General features: G+C 43.9%; 1 protein-coding gene across 1 annotated transcript in view; it reads left to right on the plus strand.

The window, feature by feature from the left end:
• The first annotated feature begins 11533 nt into the window (after positions 1-11533).
• TM4SF4 (transmembrane 4 L six family member 4) overlaps positions 11534-17258 on the plus strand; it is a 22615-nt gene continuing 16890 nt past the window's right edge. The window contains exons 1-2 of the mRNA XM_008583252.1: positions 11534-11707; positions 12468-12557. Coding sequence (XP_008581474.1) covers positions 11534-11707; positions 12468-12557 — 264 coding nt within the window. The remainder of the gene's footprint in view (positions 11708-12467; positions 12558-17258) is intronic.

The raw sequence follows: 17258 nt of genomic DNA on the forward strand, positions 1-17258 counted from the left end.
TGTGCCACGGGGCTGAAGGGAAGCCCAGTTCTGGCTGCTGTCAGCCGCGATCTGCTTTCCCACCTGGGCCTCAGCATTTGCAAGGCTGAGTGCCCGGGACTGCAGGGTCGCTCTGGCCTCCCCACTGCTGCTTGAAGCCATGGAGATTTGGGAGGGGTTGTTACGCAGCAGTCACTAACTGGTACAGAAGAACAGGCAGAATCTCTAATCCTGATATTAGATAATATTCTCTCAGTGAAACAACCATTGGATCTATATAGTAAATTCCCTCGTATATATTTGCTCAGTTTATTTTTATCTAAGGGGCTTGTTGAAGGAGTAGAAGGAGGCTGAGTGAGGGAGAAACTTGGCCATCTATGGTCAGGGCAGGTAGCTGGGCTTCCCCGCTGGGGTGGCTTTCTAGTATGGACATTCTGCCCCTCCCTGCATGGCAGCAGGTAGGGCCCTAGCCTAGGAGGCAGGAGATTTTTACTCTAATTCTGGTTTAGCTGCTTGCTGGCCATGTGAACTCTGGCAACTCTCTTGACCTCTCTGGCCTCGGTTTCCTCATCCATAAAAATACAGCTACAATAACACCTGCCTGGCTGGCTTACGTCACTGGCAGGATTGAGTGAGATGATAATCCGCTTGCATGTTGAAGACTGAAAGGTGGTCACATACATACATGTGTGTAGGACGATGCAGTGAAGTGGCCTGGGGCCGCAAATGGTCATGCTGTTGTTTTCTCTGGACTATTCAAAATGTCTGATAAAACTTTTCAGTAAAAAAAAAAAGTCAGTGTTTGGTCTATACAATGCCAAATATCTGGATCTTATTTTATAAAATAAACAAAGCTTTTATGTATTATAGCACATATAATCAATGCTATTAATTGATTAGTGATTGGCCAACCCTTGATAGCCAATTATTCCACTTGCTAGGTGAAGTGACTGAGGCTCGGAAAGGTGAAGGAAATTCTCAAGGGCCACAGTTATTAAGTGGTAGAGCCAGAACTTATACTCAGGGAGCTTTTCCATTATATTCCAGCATGATTCCTCAAAAGAATTGAAAACAGGCTAACCTCAAAGGCACGTGCATGTCACTTACTCTGAGAAGGGAGCTTCATTTGAGATGATGCCCAGGCATCTTCATGAGAACAAAGCAGAAAATTCAGAGGACAACTCCCTTCAGCCAAGGAGCTGTAGGGACCTTTTTGTTTCTCTTCTTCGCTGGCCCCACAGCTGGGGAATGAACCGTGAGGCAGGTAGGCAGCACTTGAAGGCACTGGGAGCTGAGTTGACAATGAATGAACAGGAGAGGCATCCAGGGTTTGGGCAGACGGAGTCCTGGAGACAGTGATGACTATGAGATTATGCCCACAAGGGGCCCCTCAGCCAGCGTGTGCACATGGGCTAGGGAATGTGGCTGAAGTGTCCTCTGCAGCACATCTCTCTCTGAAACATCATTGTCTAGACTGTTAACCAGAAAGTGTTCCATACAGTGTCATTTTTCAGGTGTCTATTCTTTGGGGTGAGTACAGGGGAATCTTCATGCTCAATCCAATCAGATTAATCTCTTCTCTCCTTCTCTACCCTCCTCCAAACCCCTGCCCCCAATCCCATCTTGCCGATTACATTTATACAATTGAGTAGCTCTCAATTCAATTGTGAACAAGTGATGAATGGATTTTCTTAAGTGTAAACTTGAATTTAAAAAATGCATTTAAAATCACAAGAATCACAAGAGCATGAAAATCCCAACCGCAGAAGTTTAGGTAATTAGATATATAGTTAATCGAAAAGGGAATCAAGAAAGTAGATAAATGTTCAGTGTTTTGCGTTTTCCACTGTCTGGTTTTATAGTTGTAGGTGGGTGGCAGTCATTATCATCATCACCGTTATCAGTTAACATTTATGGTGCCTTGTTAAGTGAAGGCACTGTGCTTGGTACAGTTAGGAACTTTACCTTTCTAGAAGATAAAACCATTTTCTTTAAGATAAAACCTACCTCCATTTCTGAAACAGAGGTCAGATTAAAGGTTTGACTTGGTGATGAGTTGGAGAAACAGATACACCCTGAAAGTCCTGGGGAGGTGGCGGGGGAAGCTTCAGAGTGCTGACTTCCAAAGTCCTTTCACAGATAACCTGTGCATTCCTGCTGCTCTGTGGGAAGAGCCTCGGAAGACAGGAGTGCTGCAGAGAGGTCAAAGAATGAAGCCGGAGAAGTGGCCGCTGGATGCAGAAACGTATAACGGCACTGATGAACTTTCCGTCGCAAGACTGGGACAGGAAAGAGATGGCAACGGTCTAACAGATCAGCAGCGCCAGGAACTGCACAGAGGGACTTGGCCATCAAAGGAAACCAACAAGTAGGGCGGTAGCTGAGGGAAGGAGCAGGGCCAAGGGAAAATGTTTCCAAGAAAGTAGCCATTCAAAACGGCAAGTTTGGATCATTATTGTAGTCGGTTGATGGGTAAATGGGAGTTCATTATACTTTATATTTACATTATATTATACATTATATTTTCCTTACTTGGCAGATATTTTTTAACTTCTTTAATAATTTAGGGAAGGAAAGGAGAGATCCGAGCACGTTGGAAGAGGTAAAGGAACGGGAAAGGGAGAGTGATGAATCTGGAGGGAGAGTGACTGGCTGGCCACGGGGCTCAGAGGCCCTCCTTTCCACAAGGTGGGAGGGGAGATTACTACCTGCCAGGGGGCAGGGAGGAAGGCTGTGGGGACCTGAAAGAGGGCTGGAGCAGAAGTCACAGGCTGGAGCAGCAGTCACAGGCTGGAGCAGCAGTCACGGGATGCAGGCGGGAAGGGGTGAGCTGTGGGGGAGAGCTGTTGAGTTCTGGGCCCTTCCAGTGGAGGTCAGCAGGAATTTCTAATGGGCTTACACTTTGAGAAACTCCATGTTAAAGCATGCAGAACACAGCAAGCCAGAGGGATGTAGGGTCTTCCTTCCCTTTAAAACTTGGTTTCAGCATTTTTACTGCCTTGGGATTTGGTCTTACCTATCACATTTGCTCTCTTCGCCTAGTCCTTTTGCAATCCCGAAGTCTTCTAAAATCCCCAAGTTGACAGTGGCTGTCCCAAGAACAGAAATTTTCTGGAGCAAGTAGCAGCTGTCTGAAATACGCCACAAAGAACAGCTCCAGCGAGGAGTCAAAGGGACAGTCTCCATTTGGCCCAAAGTGTGCACAGCCTCATTGTATGGTCTGAGAACTGCCAGAATCACCTGGAAGCTTGTTAGAAATGCAAAATCTCAGACCACATCCCAGACCTTCTAAATCAGAATCTGCATTTTAACAAGATTGTGGGTGATTCATATGTATGTTAAAATTTGAGATGCTTTGGTATACATAGGAGTGATCACAGCAATGCTAATTTTGCTGAGAACATGTTGGGCCTCTGCAGTGTGCCTCACACCATACTGGGTGCTACGAAGACAACTGAACACCTCCTGGATGGATTCTTTACCCTCTAGGTTTAATCACAGTAGTTATTGTTGGGAGGAGTTTTTTTTGTAATTGTACTTCAATCTCAAAAGCCTATAAAAGGAAGAGGTTTATCTTAACTTTGACTTTCTGTGAATTGGAGCTGATCATTCTATTTCAGGCAAGTGACGTTTATCAATCAGCCTTGGCTTCTGGACTCTCCACCACTGTCAGTGGAAGCATAGCCCAGATGTACTGTCAAGTAGGCACGTGTCACGCCAAGTTACTACACCAAGTTCCTTCCTTTGAAAACTTGGTTTCAACATTTTTACCACCTTGGAGTTTGGTGTTATCTATAATTTTTGCTGTCTTTGCTCAGTCTTTTTGCAGCTAAGAATCAGTCCTGAAAGTGACTGTGAGCATCTCTGGGCGGTAGGACAACATGATCGCTCTACCTCCCAGCCCTGCCCTTTCCTTCCATTAATTCAAGCAGTGAGTCTTAAGAGTGTGGGCTTGAGCTCAAGGGCTGACTAGAAGCTTTTCAGCTGTGTAGTCTTGGGCAAGCTCTTTACCCCTCCAAGCCTCAGTTCCCTTCCATATGGTAAAAAGGGGGGTCACTGAACCCACCTCAGAGGGACATTGTGAAATAAATGAGCTAATGAAAAGCATTAAAGTCATATGCAACATGTAACAAGCTTACAGTAAATATTAACTATATAATTTTATTAAAAAATTTATTCTTGGCAATAAACAAAGTTTCAGAGGAGCCTTCTCAGGAGAGACTTTTCCCTGCCCTCACTCGAATCCGCCTGTTACCATATACACTTCATGGCTTCCTGTATTCCACAGAACAAATCATAGTTTGTTATCATATGTTTTTGAGACTGTTTGATTAATGAGAGGCAATATAGCATAGGGGTTAAGAGCACAGACTTTTTTTAAGTCAGACTGCTTGGGATCAAATCCTATGTCTTGCTACTAATTAAGCAAGTTCCTTAACCTCTCTGAGCCACAGTTTCCTTATCAGTAAAATGCAATAAAAATAGATTAAAATAGAACTTACTTCATATAGTTGCTCTGAGAATTAAAGTATATTGCTTTGTATCTGATAAGTACAAAACGTGTTTCCGATTATGCATTATTAATATCAATCCTTTTCTTATAGGCTCTGTTCGTTTAACATCTTCAGTGCCTGACACATAAGGGCTCAGTAAAAATACTAAAAGAATAAGTGTAGAAAAGCTAAAATTGACCTCCACAAAAGTTAATTGACATGATACTTTTAGCCAGTTGCTTTTAATGTTGTTTTTTCCAAATTTCACTTGCTCTCTTTTTGGCTTCATTGTTTTCTAATATGTTTGTGAACCTTTTAAGCAAAAATTATTGAAAAAATAATTTAAAAAACAGCTGGGGAAATAACTGTGCCAAGGCACAAATAAAAAGAATAATACATAACTACGCAAAGCCAGGTTTATAGACATAAAAACAACTGCAGTGTTGAAATTTCTTTGCATTTTAAACCCATAACATGAATTTCTTAACTTGGTCTACTTTAGAATCCATGTGTGTATTTAATTTTAAAAAGATGAGGAGCTTCAGTTATTGAGGTTTACTTTATGCAGAGTGAGTGGGGGATGAGCTCCTGTTAAAGGTTAACTTTCCTCCTATAACCATGGCAATATGAAATAACACTAAAACTAATCGATATTTGGGCAGGTCACTTGGGACAGATCCATTAGCCGGGGCTCATGCTTTTCTGAGAGGTCACAGCTGTGCCCTTTTGTACTAAGACCAATGTTAGACAGGGCCACACAGTACCCCTTTGAGTCATGAGGCAAAATTAGACTTGCGTTTGCTCATTCTTTGGTGCCAACTGGAGATACTCCTTTTAGGGTGTAGATGGTGACTCAGGCTGCATACGCCTACACAAGATAGAAAGAATTATCCAAATGATTCAGCCCATGGCTGAGGAAGACCCTTTATCTGAACCTAAATGCATGCAGGCAATCCTCTTTGTGTTGATCAAACAGTAGGTACCAGCTTTTGGTTTTTGAAGCATTCATTACATTGCAGTGGTTAAGTGCATGGTCTCTAGAGCCAGATCCCATGGTTCAAATCTGCCTCTACCCCTGTGGTGAATTAAAGATGGCCACAAATTCTCTGACACTGCTCTCATGGACAGGTAAGGTCTATGTCCCCTCCCCTTGAATCTGAGATAACTCTGTGACTACACTGACCAAAAGAATATGGCAAATTGGCCCTGTCCCAGTTCCCAATGTAGACCTTCAGAAAATAGCAGCTTCCACTTCTTACCTCTTGGAACCTTGAGGCACCATGTGAAAGTCCAACTACACTCTGAAAAGCCCTCATGGAGAGCCCTGAGACTACAGAGGGAGAAAGATGGGGGTCCAGCTGAGCCCAGACTCATAGCCGTTCCCAGCAAGGCACCTGGCATGTGAGCAAAACCATCTTGAATCCTACAAATCAATGTGCCTCAGGCTGAACAAGAGCAAATAATCCCAATCAATGCTACCTGGGGCAAAAGAATCACCCAGTCAGTCTCTACCCATATTCGTGACCCACAAAATCACAAGACATAATAAAATGGTTACTGTTTTAAATACGAAGTTTCAAGGTGTTTTATTATACTTCAATAAATAACCAGAATAGCACTTAACCAATTTTTTTGGTTTCCTCATCTCCGAAATAGGGGCAATACGCCACCACCCCAGGGTCCTGCCAGGGCCCTGAGGCGTGGAGCTGGGGGAAGTAGAACCCAGCTGCAACGAGGTAAAGAGCACACCAAATGCACCATTTCCCGCAGGTAGCCGGCCACAGCCACCGTAATTGCCTTGGCTGCTGCAAAAGCGGCTGGTCGCTATAACAGCAGTCACAGCCACTGTGCACATGGCATGCCAGTCTCTCAACTGCATTGACGCAAGGAGAGGCACCAGTGGAGACCAAAAAAAAAAAAGAGGTCCTCTCTCTCCACAAAGCACACTTCAGAGTAATGGAGGAAGCATCTGATTTACCATAATGGGGGAGGACTTGATCACACCTGTCTCAGCACTGGACAGATCATCTAGGCAACAAACCAACAGAGGAACAGTTAACCTATCAGATGGAGAGAACAAGTCCATGGTTATTAGAGGGGGAGGGAGGGAGGGGAAAGGGGGAGGGGAGGGGCAGAGATTGGATAAGGGGCATAAAGAATAAGTATGATTTGTAACGATGACTATGCTAATAATAAATAAATAAATAAAATAGGTGAAATAATTATAGTACCCGCCTTACAGGATTGCCCCAAGGATTAAATGAGTTAATAACACAAAGCACTAGACCAGTGCCTGGCATAAAGTGTTACGTAAATGCTATTATGTTCCTATTGTGCTTGGATGACAACTCCAGATTAGAAGATAGAGAAGTCTGAAAGTGGCCTCTGTGTTCTTTCATTCTGCAGACCATTTGGTGTATTTTTCTGGTCCAGCTCTGCCAGGACGGTGGCCCTTTAGGGAACACTCATGTTGAAATGGCCCGGGCATGGAGGAGCTGGTCGTGAAGCATCAGAGCTCACTGTTCCACCTGAAGAATAGCCACTGCCTTCCCTCAGACCAGATATTTCTATTTTCTGGTCAGTGGAAGCCAAGCAGGCTCCCAACTCTGCTCCCAGCTCTCCAACCTAGGCATGCATCCAACACCTCACAGTCTCCTCAAATCACGCTTCATCCCATCTTCAACTTCACTCGTCACACTTCCGTCACCTCAAACGACCACTCATCTTCTCTCCGCCAGCACAGATTCCATCACCAGCGCTTGGGAAATGGGCGAGCTCCAAGCCCACTGGGGAGTCTGGGTCCTACAAGCTGTGCTACAATAGAAGGGTTCGATGGGCATTAACTATTTCTCAGCTCCCTTTTGATAATTACAAGCGTGTTTGCAAATTAAAAACCCTATACATTTCTACCCTTCAGAACTCTATGTAGCTTTGTTTTATCCAGATTTTCCAAACATATTTTGACTGTAAAACACTTTTCTCATAAAACAAGTCTTCTTGGAAGAAGTGATCATGGAGCTGAGTCCTGGAGGAGCATAAGAGGAAAGAGGTAAAGGAGACAGAGCAGGGAGCAGGGAGAGGGGAGCTGGATCGGGCACGAAGGTAAATTAGCGAGAGCTGAATTTAAGATCTCAGGGTCATGGAAGTCTCCTCAAGGCTTTAAGCAAAAGCATGTAAAATCAGTGCTGCCTGTATACTGATCACTAGTTTTCATTTTATAAAGGTAACGAACTCTCACTACCTGCTTTTGATCTTTGTTTTTTGATTGGAAATCTACGAAAAGTAAAACATTGCATTACCTAATAGCTATACACACATAGTAAAAGTTTCATAAAATGGCTTTTATTACATGGAATGCCCACTTATATATTCTTTTATTTTTTCCTCCTATGGGAAGTCACTTCTAAGAATCTGTACCAATAATCTAGGCAAGCGAAGAGGGAACCCGAACTTTTTAACACCTGTATGCAAATGTGCAGAGACTGCCGTCTCCTCCCTGATATGCTGGATGAAAAAATAAGAGGGATCTACTTTAAGACAAGCAGAAAAGGCTACTCCTTGTTCTTCCACTATGGAGGAGTTGACTCATTTAACCTATGTGCTTGAGTTCCCTTGTCTCTTGTCACAAGTAGGAGGCTGTAGGATCGCTGAGGGCAGGAAGCAAGTGTTAGGTTTACTCTGTTCACCAGGAAGACCCTGGCGCATTGATGGACACGTCGTGCATGCATCAGACACACTTACTGATTGCACGACATTGCACTGAGTTGTCAATTCTTCACCCATTGCAGGGTGAAGACGTTTAGCAGGCTGAGAACCAGTAGTAAGCTTCACCTAAGTACTGTGCATGACCCCAGCAGGTAACCTGAGTTTCAGGGAAAACATCTTCTACTCAGGAATCCAGTGCCTGCGCCAGTGGAAGGAACCCTCGGACTTCCTGCTGCTTAATCCCCTGTGGTCAAACCTCCCAGAGGGTGAGGTCCATGAGGACTGCGACCAGTTTGCATTCTGCTCCCTTTCTTCCCCCAAGGAGGCCTGTCTGTCTACCCCTTCCAGAGCTGCCATCTGCTAACTTCTGAGGTCTTCCTACAGGACTGGCTACATGGTGGGGCTCCGTCTTCTCAGCCGTCTCCTCCTTGCTGCCCCTGAAAATGAGGGCTCCAACCTTTTCAGTTTGAGGGTTTCACTGCTAAACACCCACAGAAACAGAGACTGAGCAACAAACCATCATGCAGGGGTATCACAAGGATGATTTCCAGAATCTCACATAGTTTTCTCCAGTGCCTCCAGTGGCCTGTTGGTGACCCCCCACCCCCTGAGGGTGAATTCCACCAAGCTCTCTTCCTCCCCATCCCTCCTCTCCAGGTTACGCATTTCACCTCCTGCCTGAAGGTCTGAGGCACAATTAATAGTTGAACAATTAGTGAGTTAGTCATTACCTAAGTATCTGGAGTATCAAGTAATCAGGGCAGTCCAGAAGGTCGGCTGCCTTTCAGGGTTTCCCCTTCTTTATACAGGAAATAAAATACCTCGGGCTGCCCCTCAAAGTCACTTACATACCCACATCTTCTTAAAAATCCTGAAAGGAAACTGAAGCGTGGTCCACAATACCCCTCACTTTTATTCACTCCAAGAGTACAGACAGGCAACTCCAGGTGCTAGTCTGAAAAGTCTAGGACGTCAGGGCCGTGTCGCCCAGTGTTGATCAAATACCACAATGGTAACTTCTAGAAGCAAAAGGCACAGTCCATGGAGAAAGAAAAAAGAACTCTCCCCAAAGGGGCACTGCCTGGCTCCGAAGTGGCATCTACATTTGATTAACCCAAACTTTACATCCCTAGACCTGCTGTTTCCCTTGGTGATGTTACTCCCAAGACTCCCTGTCAAAAGCTGCTGGGTTATAACGAAGTTCATTTGCACCTGCTTGGGGTGCTGGAAAACAGCTGCCAGCAAAGCAATAATAGTCCTTATCTGCTGGCCTAAGAGCTGGTTTTCCTTTTCTGCCTTCTGCTTGTCTTTATATCTATTTCTTCTACCCACACCCCCCCCCCAAAAAAATCATATATCAGTTTTTAATAAGAAATAAAATCACAAGCTTTTGTTATTGTTGAGAAGGAAGTACCTCCCACTGTGTGCATAGACTTCACGCACAGTGCCATTCTATTGTTTATATGGAAAAAATGATTTTTGTTGTTGTTTCTAAGAAGGAAAATCTTCTTAGAGAGACCATGGACTGGGTTTGGTGACACAGAGCCTTGATTTATAATCTTAGCTCTTAACGAAAGAGCTTTTTAAAAATATTCACAGTTCCTGATCCCATTGCAACCTTCTCCAAGAGTGAGGCTTGGTCTTAAATATTTTTTAAAACCTTCACCGGTGATCTTGATGTATGTTACTGGGTGTAAGAACCAGTGGTTTGAAGTAAAATCTACTTTTTAATTGTAAAATAAAATAAAATAAAATCTTAGCTCTTCCTCTTACTTTGCTGGGGTGACCTGGCAAAATTCACTTAACCTCTCTGAGCCAGAGTATCCTCATCCGTGGAGGGGGCATGATACCTTCTTCATAGAAGGACAAGGAGCATTTGAAGTGCTCATTTGTGCTTGGCATATTATTCATGCTCAATAAACATCTGCTGTTTTTGTCTTTTTTTTCTTACCCCAACCCTGAGATCTCTAGGTATCTTTATAGGGCAACCAGTATACATTTCATAGTCTTTAGAAGGAGCCTCAGCATGTATCCAATCTGACTTCTCCAGAATCCTTCCCTGCTTCCCTGGGAGCAGGTGGCCAACGCCCATCTAGGACAGGTCTCACCATGATAATGATGGTACTTGCTTTTTATTTAGCTAAAAATTGACTTCTCAAAAAGTTCTACCTCTTGTTCTTAATTGCAACCTCTAGATTCTCAATGAAAAACTAGCAAGACTCTCTGTTCCACCCCAATCCTTCAGCGGACATGTAACCCCAGTTCCCAGCAGGGTCATCACATAACGTTGAGCTTGGTCTAGGCGTGGCAGAGAGCTTCCTGAGTGACACAAAGCCAATTAATAACTGAATCATGTCCCAGACAGCTGGCCGAACTTCCAGCAGAGGTGCATCTCACGGCCTCCCACGCCTTCTAACTGCTCTTCCGACTTTGCCCTGTCCGCCTCCAGTCCACTCACCAGTATCTTTCTCCTTTTTCTCTACCCAGTGCTGACCTTCCTTGCCCCATAGCCTCTGTGAATGCAGAGGTTTGTCTTCCCATGTGGAAGGCATAGCTGAACAAGTTGCTTAGGAAAACTGTTTTTACTAATTCCATCATATCATGTAGGGAAGGAGGTAAAACTTAATTACTTAATTGAGAAATAAGTAGAGAAATACAGCAATCAGGCCATAAAATGGGTAGTTATTCTGATTTTATCCTTAAAAAGATGTCTGTAGGCCTGAACCCAACAATACACCACTAGACCATCAAATTATTTTCATACTGAGGAAAACAGAAGCTCTTTCAGATAATCCTAGGTTCTAGGCTTTCAGCAGAAAAGACAAAGACGCACACTGTAGACCATTAAGCACTTGGGAGGCATGATTTAAACCAGGATGTAACTTAATTATACAAGTGATTTATAAAGAGCCGGGGTAAATACTTCTTTATTTGGGCAGAGGCATTGTCAGGTTAAAGGTGCAGCGGTTCTAAATGCTGTTTGCTCCAGCCCTGTCTTCGATTGCAATAACGTGCGTGTCTTGTCTGTGCTGGTGGATTATTAACAGAGGTTATTGGTCTTCATGGCAAAATGATTGAACGACTGCTCTGAACGTAATCTTATTTACCGGGGTGCAAAAAAATAAAAAAGGACTTCAGGTCACTGAGAACTTATAAATGTCCGTCGTCATCAAGATTCTGCTATATCTGAAAGGCTGAAGCAACTCCTAGGACACAGTTCACAGAGATTTGATTCTCAGCCCCACAATATTGATTGAATTGGAGACAATTACTAGAACGCTCTGGCCAAAAATCCCAGAAGAGATCCCGTGAAGTGAGGAGCCGTTCATCGCTGACCTATACTGTGCTTCCCCAGCATGTGCACAGGAGGCTGCGCCAGGTGCCTGGGGGGCACCCTCATTCCCCTGGTGGTGTGTGGCTTCGTGGCTAACGTCCTGTTATTCTTCCCCGGAGGGAAAGTGATAGACAACAATGACCACCTTTCCGAAGAGGTCTGGTATTTCGGAGGAATATTAGGAAGCGCGGTCTTGGTAAGTAGGAAAGCTTTAAAATCCCCCTAAAGGAGATTCCCCCTGCCTATCCTTTTAAAATTGGGTATTTACTGAACAGGAAGATATGTGATCGCTAACAGAAACCCAAGAACAGCATGATGAAAAGACAGTGCCTTAATTTATTTCCCTTCTCCATTAGGATCCGACAAGGACACAGCGACTAGATTTACTAAGCAATTAATTCCCACGCTTGGGCTGGCAGTTCTCAGGGTCGTTTGAGTCCCATGAACCAAACCAAAGACCAATAATTTCTTTATTCCAACAAGACAGTGCTGGGAAAAAAATTAAAAACAAAAAACAATGCTCTCTAGCAAATCAATTGACTTAAAACCACTAAGAGAAGCAGATGTCAGTGGAGTCCTCTTAAACTCATACACTAGTGATTTCTTTACCTCTGATTCCAATAGAGTTGGGAACTTCCAGTTGAGAGAGAGAGAGAAAGAGAGAGAGAGAGTCATGACAAATGAGGACAAGTTTCCTATCCTTGTCCTAACCCACCCTCTAAATGGAAACACAGGGTGCCCGATCTTGAAATCTTGCCTTATTGAAGCTGAAGTCAGGCCAAGTGGAACCCAGATGCTCAGTACCACTCCATCTGCCCCACCGGCCTTGCTCTCTTAGTTTTTGCCATCCCCCCTGTGCCGCGAGTCCCCATGGTGGCTGGGTCCCCCACACAGCCGGGCGGGCGTGGGCCTCCCCTCCCATGGCAAACCCACTGTGTGGCTCCTCTTGCTGGCAGATGATCTTCCCTGCGCTGGTGTTCTTGGGCCTGAGGAACAATGACTGCTGCGGGTGCTGCGGTAACGAGAGCTGTGGGAAGCGATGTGCGGTGAGTTACCACGTGGCAGCTCAGTCTCCTTGTGCTGGGCAGCGTGGGGGTGGGGACCAGTGACCAGCCCCAGCCATGATGCTGGGGACAGCTGCTGCAAGGATAGAGCTGTGATTCTTCCTGCTAGTACAAAAATAACAATAATATTTTGAAATACCACAGCCTTCACACATGGAGGGTATAAGTACAGTTTTAAGTTTTCCAGACAGGCAGTGATGCTGGGGACAGCTGCTGCAAGGATAGAGCTGTGATTCTTCCTGCTAGTACAAAAATAACAATAATATTTTTAAATACCACAGCCTTCACACATGGAGGGTATAAGTACAGTTTTAAGTTTTCCAGACAGGCAGGGATATCAGAGCCGGAAACAATGCAGGCTTAGAAGGCAGAGACGGGGCTGTAGCTTACCCTCTGCCACTGAGAGGCCATGAGGACTTGGACAAGTCATTTCCCTTCTCTGGCCCTGCATTGCCTCACCTGTAAAGGGGACTGGACACAGGATAAAACATAGTAACCTCCCCTGTCCATAGCCCCCTAGGTTTTTCATCCACACAACTGCCAGGTTCACTGTCTCTGAGGCCCAGCACCTCCCACTTCCACCCAGATTCTGCCTTGGGACCTGTGTTTTTTCTTTTGTTTCATGTGACCATTCATCTTTTAGCATGTGAGCTAGAGAGATGAGGATCGACGTTCCAGGGCACAGTGGAAAGGATGCTGGGATGTGGGGCTGGGGGCCGTTCCTGCACCTGGGCCAGTCACTGCACTGCTCTCCCTTCCTCACTCACCTGTAAAACCAACAAGTTGGACTAGATCAGAATTTCCCAAGTGTGGGGCAAGCTCTGGTGGTACAGATGTGCTAGATCTTTTAACAACATAGAATGTTATTCTTTTCCAATTCTTCATTCCTTTTGATTCTATAGAAAAAAAATGTCTTATTTTGATGGAAATAAGTTCTTATTATTTCTAACCCTTCATAATCTTCATTTCTAACAAACGGAGAACAAGACTCAGGCTGCAGGAATGCAAGTAACATTATTTTTAACTACAATTCAATAATATTGTGTTTATGTTTGCCAATGATTCTAGTTTTTCATTTATAATTGTGATATATATTAATAAAAAAAAAATAGAGAGTTGACAAAGAAAAATACTAAGACTTCAAGAATATTGATATGGCAAAAATGAAGCTGGTAGAACTGGAGTTACTGGGCTGGATGGTGCATACAGGCAGCTCCCACTCCCGCCTGTGGGTCAGCAGTCCAATTAAGAGACTCAGGAGCCCCAGTCACGCACAGAAATCACTTATCTTAACTTCTTGAAGGGAAAGGTGTGTATATCCATTCTGAAACTGAATATTTTAACATTTCTTTCTTATCATTATTTGTTCATTTATCCTATCAAAAAATATTTATTGAGCACACATGCAGGGCTGAGGCTGGAGATCTGTACGAATATTAGTTTTTCATATGAGATCAAAGATCATTCAAAGAGGGTGCACCATCATGAGTCCCAAATACTCACTGATGATTGTTCTTTTAACATTTAAAATCATCATTTACAAAGAGATGTAAAAAAATAACCAAAATTGTGCTTGCTTCGGCAGCACATGTACTGAAATTAGAACAGTACGGAGGAGATTAGAGTGGCCCCTGTGCAAAGACGGCATGCAGATTTGTGAAGAATTCCATATTTTTATGATGAAAAAGTTTTGGAAATCGATTAGAGGTGGTGGTCACACAGCATTGTGAATGTAATTAATTCCAAGGAATTGTATGTTTAAAAATGCTTAAAATGGCAAAACTTATATATATATAATCACAATAAAAAAATCAAGTAATTAAAAAACAATTTATTTGACACAATTATGTAATATGCTATATATAATAATGTTATTTTTTATATAATCAATTATAAAGGAAAGGAAGAAATACGTAACTCATTTTCTCCTTGAAGTGTAATTGCATTATACCTTGTGCACTTTGAGGGGATAAGTTGGAAATGAGAATTTGGAAAAAAAAGAGCAATTAAGGAAACAATGAAAAGACAGAAGAATCATTGCTTAGAAATCTAATATTTCATCCCTGGTGCAGAGTTGAAGGCTAAAGACTGACCAGTATAAAAACAAGGGTTTTTTGTTTGTTTTTTGTTTTTAGGTTTATATATTACCACAGTGAGAAGGGAAATAGCATTCAAAGTATTATGCAAAACTTGTCTTGTTCATTAGATTTAAAAAGTCCACGATGAGGCAGAAGAGTCATGTTCTTACAGGCATAGTTCAGTCAATACCATCTGAAATATTTGGTCTGCCCAACATGTCTGTCGGGACCCCCTAGCCCTCCAGGTGAAATCTGCCCTTAGCAGGAGTTGAGGATAGCTCCTCCAAATGATGGACTGACTGTCCAAATGACCGGGCATCATCGATCAGAGGACCAGCCGTGCCAGACTGTCAACTAAGGCACCCAGCCTGGCTGCCCCAGCCCAGGCTTGACCACATGCTGGGTAGCCAACACAGGATTTCTTGTTTTCAATTTGTTTGTTTTTAATATCTAGATATTTTACTTCTTTTTCAAAAATTGAAAAATTAACCTGCCAGCCCCATGCCTGCTTTTTGCCACAGCAGCAGCCTGCACTGGACATGGCTGAGCTGCACTCATTCAGGGTCCTTGTCCCACCCCTAAGGCCATTGAGATTATGCCCCTGCTTTAGACTCATTTTCCTTCATGTTCTGAGACTCTGATGCACCAAGCAATAGTCATTTTTTAAAAATAAGGTATTTATATTTTGCCAGACAAAAAGAAAAAAGCTATAGTGTAATTTGGTCAGAACTATAAAGATGAAGATTTGATTATTTTTCCAGATGCTCCTGGCACACCCCTCCACGTACTGAGGGGACACCGGGCCACTGTGGAGCATGGTTTAAGCAGCCCTGTGGAGGAAAGGCCTGTGATACACACACTTTGGAGGCTGCCTCCTGCTGCCCACTCTAGGCCTTGCTGTCTATCATTTCTTTCCTGGCCTCTCTCTTCTTTGTTCTGTCTTTCTGGAACATTCTGCAGAAGTCAACTGCACCATTCTCTTCCCTTTCCTTGGGCAGTGAAACCAGGATGTAGGAGATAGGAGGAGCAGGATGTAGTGGCTGCAGAGATAAAGCCAGACAATGAGCTGGAAAGAATCTCGGGATCACCTCATTCACTGTTTTATGGCAAAGCTGAGAAAAAGGAGTCAGGCTCTGCTCTGTCTCGGAGCAGGAAGAATGCTCAGCGCCAAGGATCTGCACTCTCTCAAATAAATTAGGCCAAATGAGGGCCAGGCAAGTGAGCCCTGGGACAAAACAGGAAGACTAGGGTGACTTCCAAGGTGGGCTTTGAAAACCCTGAGCTGGGTGAGTTTTCAGGTGACAACCTCTTCTTTCATGCAGGAGATTCTCAGTGGCCTTCTGGCAGCTTGTCTGTGGCTGGTTAGAGTCCACTGCTCTCTAATATTTTTTTAAAAATTGATCTCTCAGGGCCCAATGGGACAGCTAATTAATTTTATCAACTCATTTATGCCGAGGACATGCTTTAATAAGAGGCTTTTAGAGACTTTGGACTTGACTCTAAGGAGTGTCTTTAATTATGGGAGAGAGGGTGGATTGATAAAGGCGGTATTTGGGGGCAGTCAGGCATTGCAGCACCCTTAAAGCCTGTCACAGGTCAGGTTCACCCCACCCACAGGCAGGGCCATATGGTTGACCTGCCCGTTTTGAAGGAAGATTTGGTCCAAAGCAGTCTGTGTGCTGTAGTCAGCACTTCTTCCCATGCCTGGCTCAGCAGTGCCCCCTAGGGATACCTCCTAGGTCAGCACTTCTGGGGACACCCTCTTGCAGAGGCCAGAGACGCCAGGAGCATTGACTCTCACCTACTTCTTCATTTCTTGGAATGGTACCCAGTTTGAGCAGGATTTAAGAAAGGCAATTCTTTTGGAAGAATAGATTATCCTAAAAGAAAAAATTAAAGTATGGAACCATATTTCTTCACTAAATATTTTCTATGCTTCTAAATCTTCTGCTGTAAAATGATCGAGGCAGTTGTTCCCTTTCATAAGAATGACGCAAGGACTGGGGGAAGATTTTGCAAGCATTAGTGTGAGGGGAAGGGTCAGAAGTACCAACTAAGTCCCTGGGGTATTGAGGACACATAATTCCTCAATAAGTATGCACTTGTTGGATAAATGGAGTGAATGAACACCCTGGAGAGATTTCAGGAGGTTTCCATACTTTATCAGGCTCAATCCTTACAATAACCCTTTGAGTTACGTATTAAACTTGTTACTTTATGAATGAGGAAACTGAGGTTTATGCGAGTTAAGTTTCTGGCCGCCAACCCCACCCCCTTCCCAGGCCTATTGAGGCAGATACAGGATATTGATGTTTAAGAGAAAAAAGACTCAGATATTCTCTATACGTCTCTTAGAATGTTTGCTAAAGAGGAATGTCCACGCGCACCAGAGATGTTTCCCCAATATGTTGTCACTACCCAAGTCTCTAAATGCCATGTCCTTAATCCACCCACTTTTCCTCCCTCCTAACTCTCAATGTCTCCTCCATTTGCTTCAGCCAACATAAGCACATACGTGATCGAGGACACACCACAGTGGTGACAGGGCAGGCATGTGATGCCACCTTGTCTGCCTCCAGAGCCCGACAGAGAGGGAGGTCTTAAA

Source organism: Galeopterus variegatus, unplaced genomic scaffold (assembly GCF_000696425.1).
Source record: "Galeopterus variegatus unplaced genomic scaffold, G_variegatus-3.0.2 Scaffold2870, whole genome shotgun sequence".
NCBI classification, from domain to species: Eukaryota; Metazoa; Chordata; class Mammalia; order Dermoptera; family Cynocephalidae; genus Galeopterus; species Galeopterus variegatus.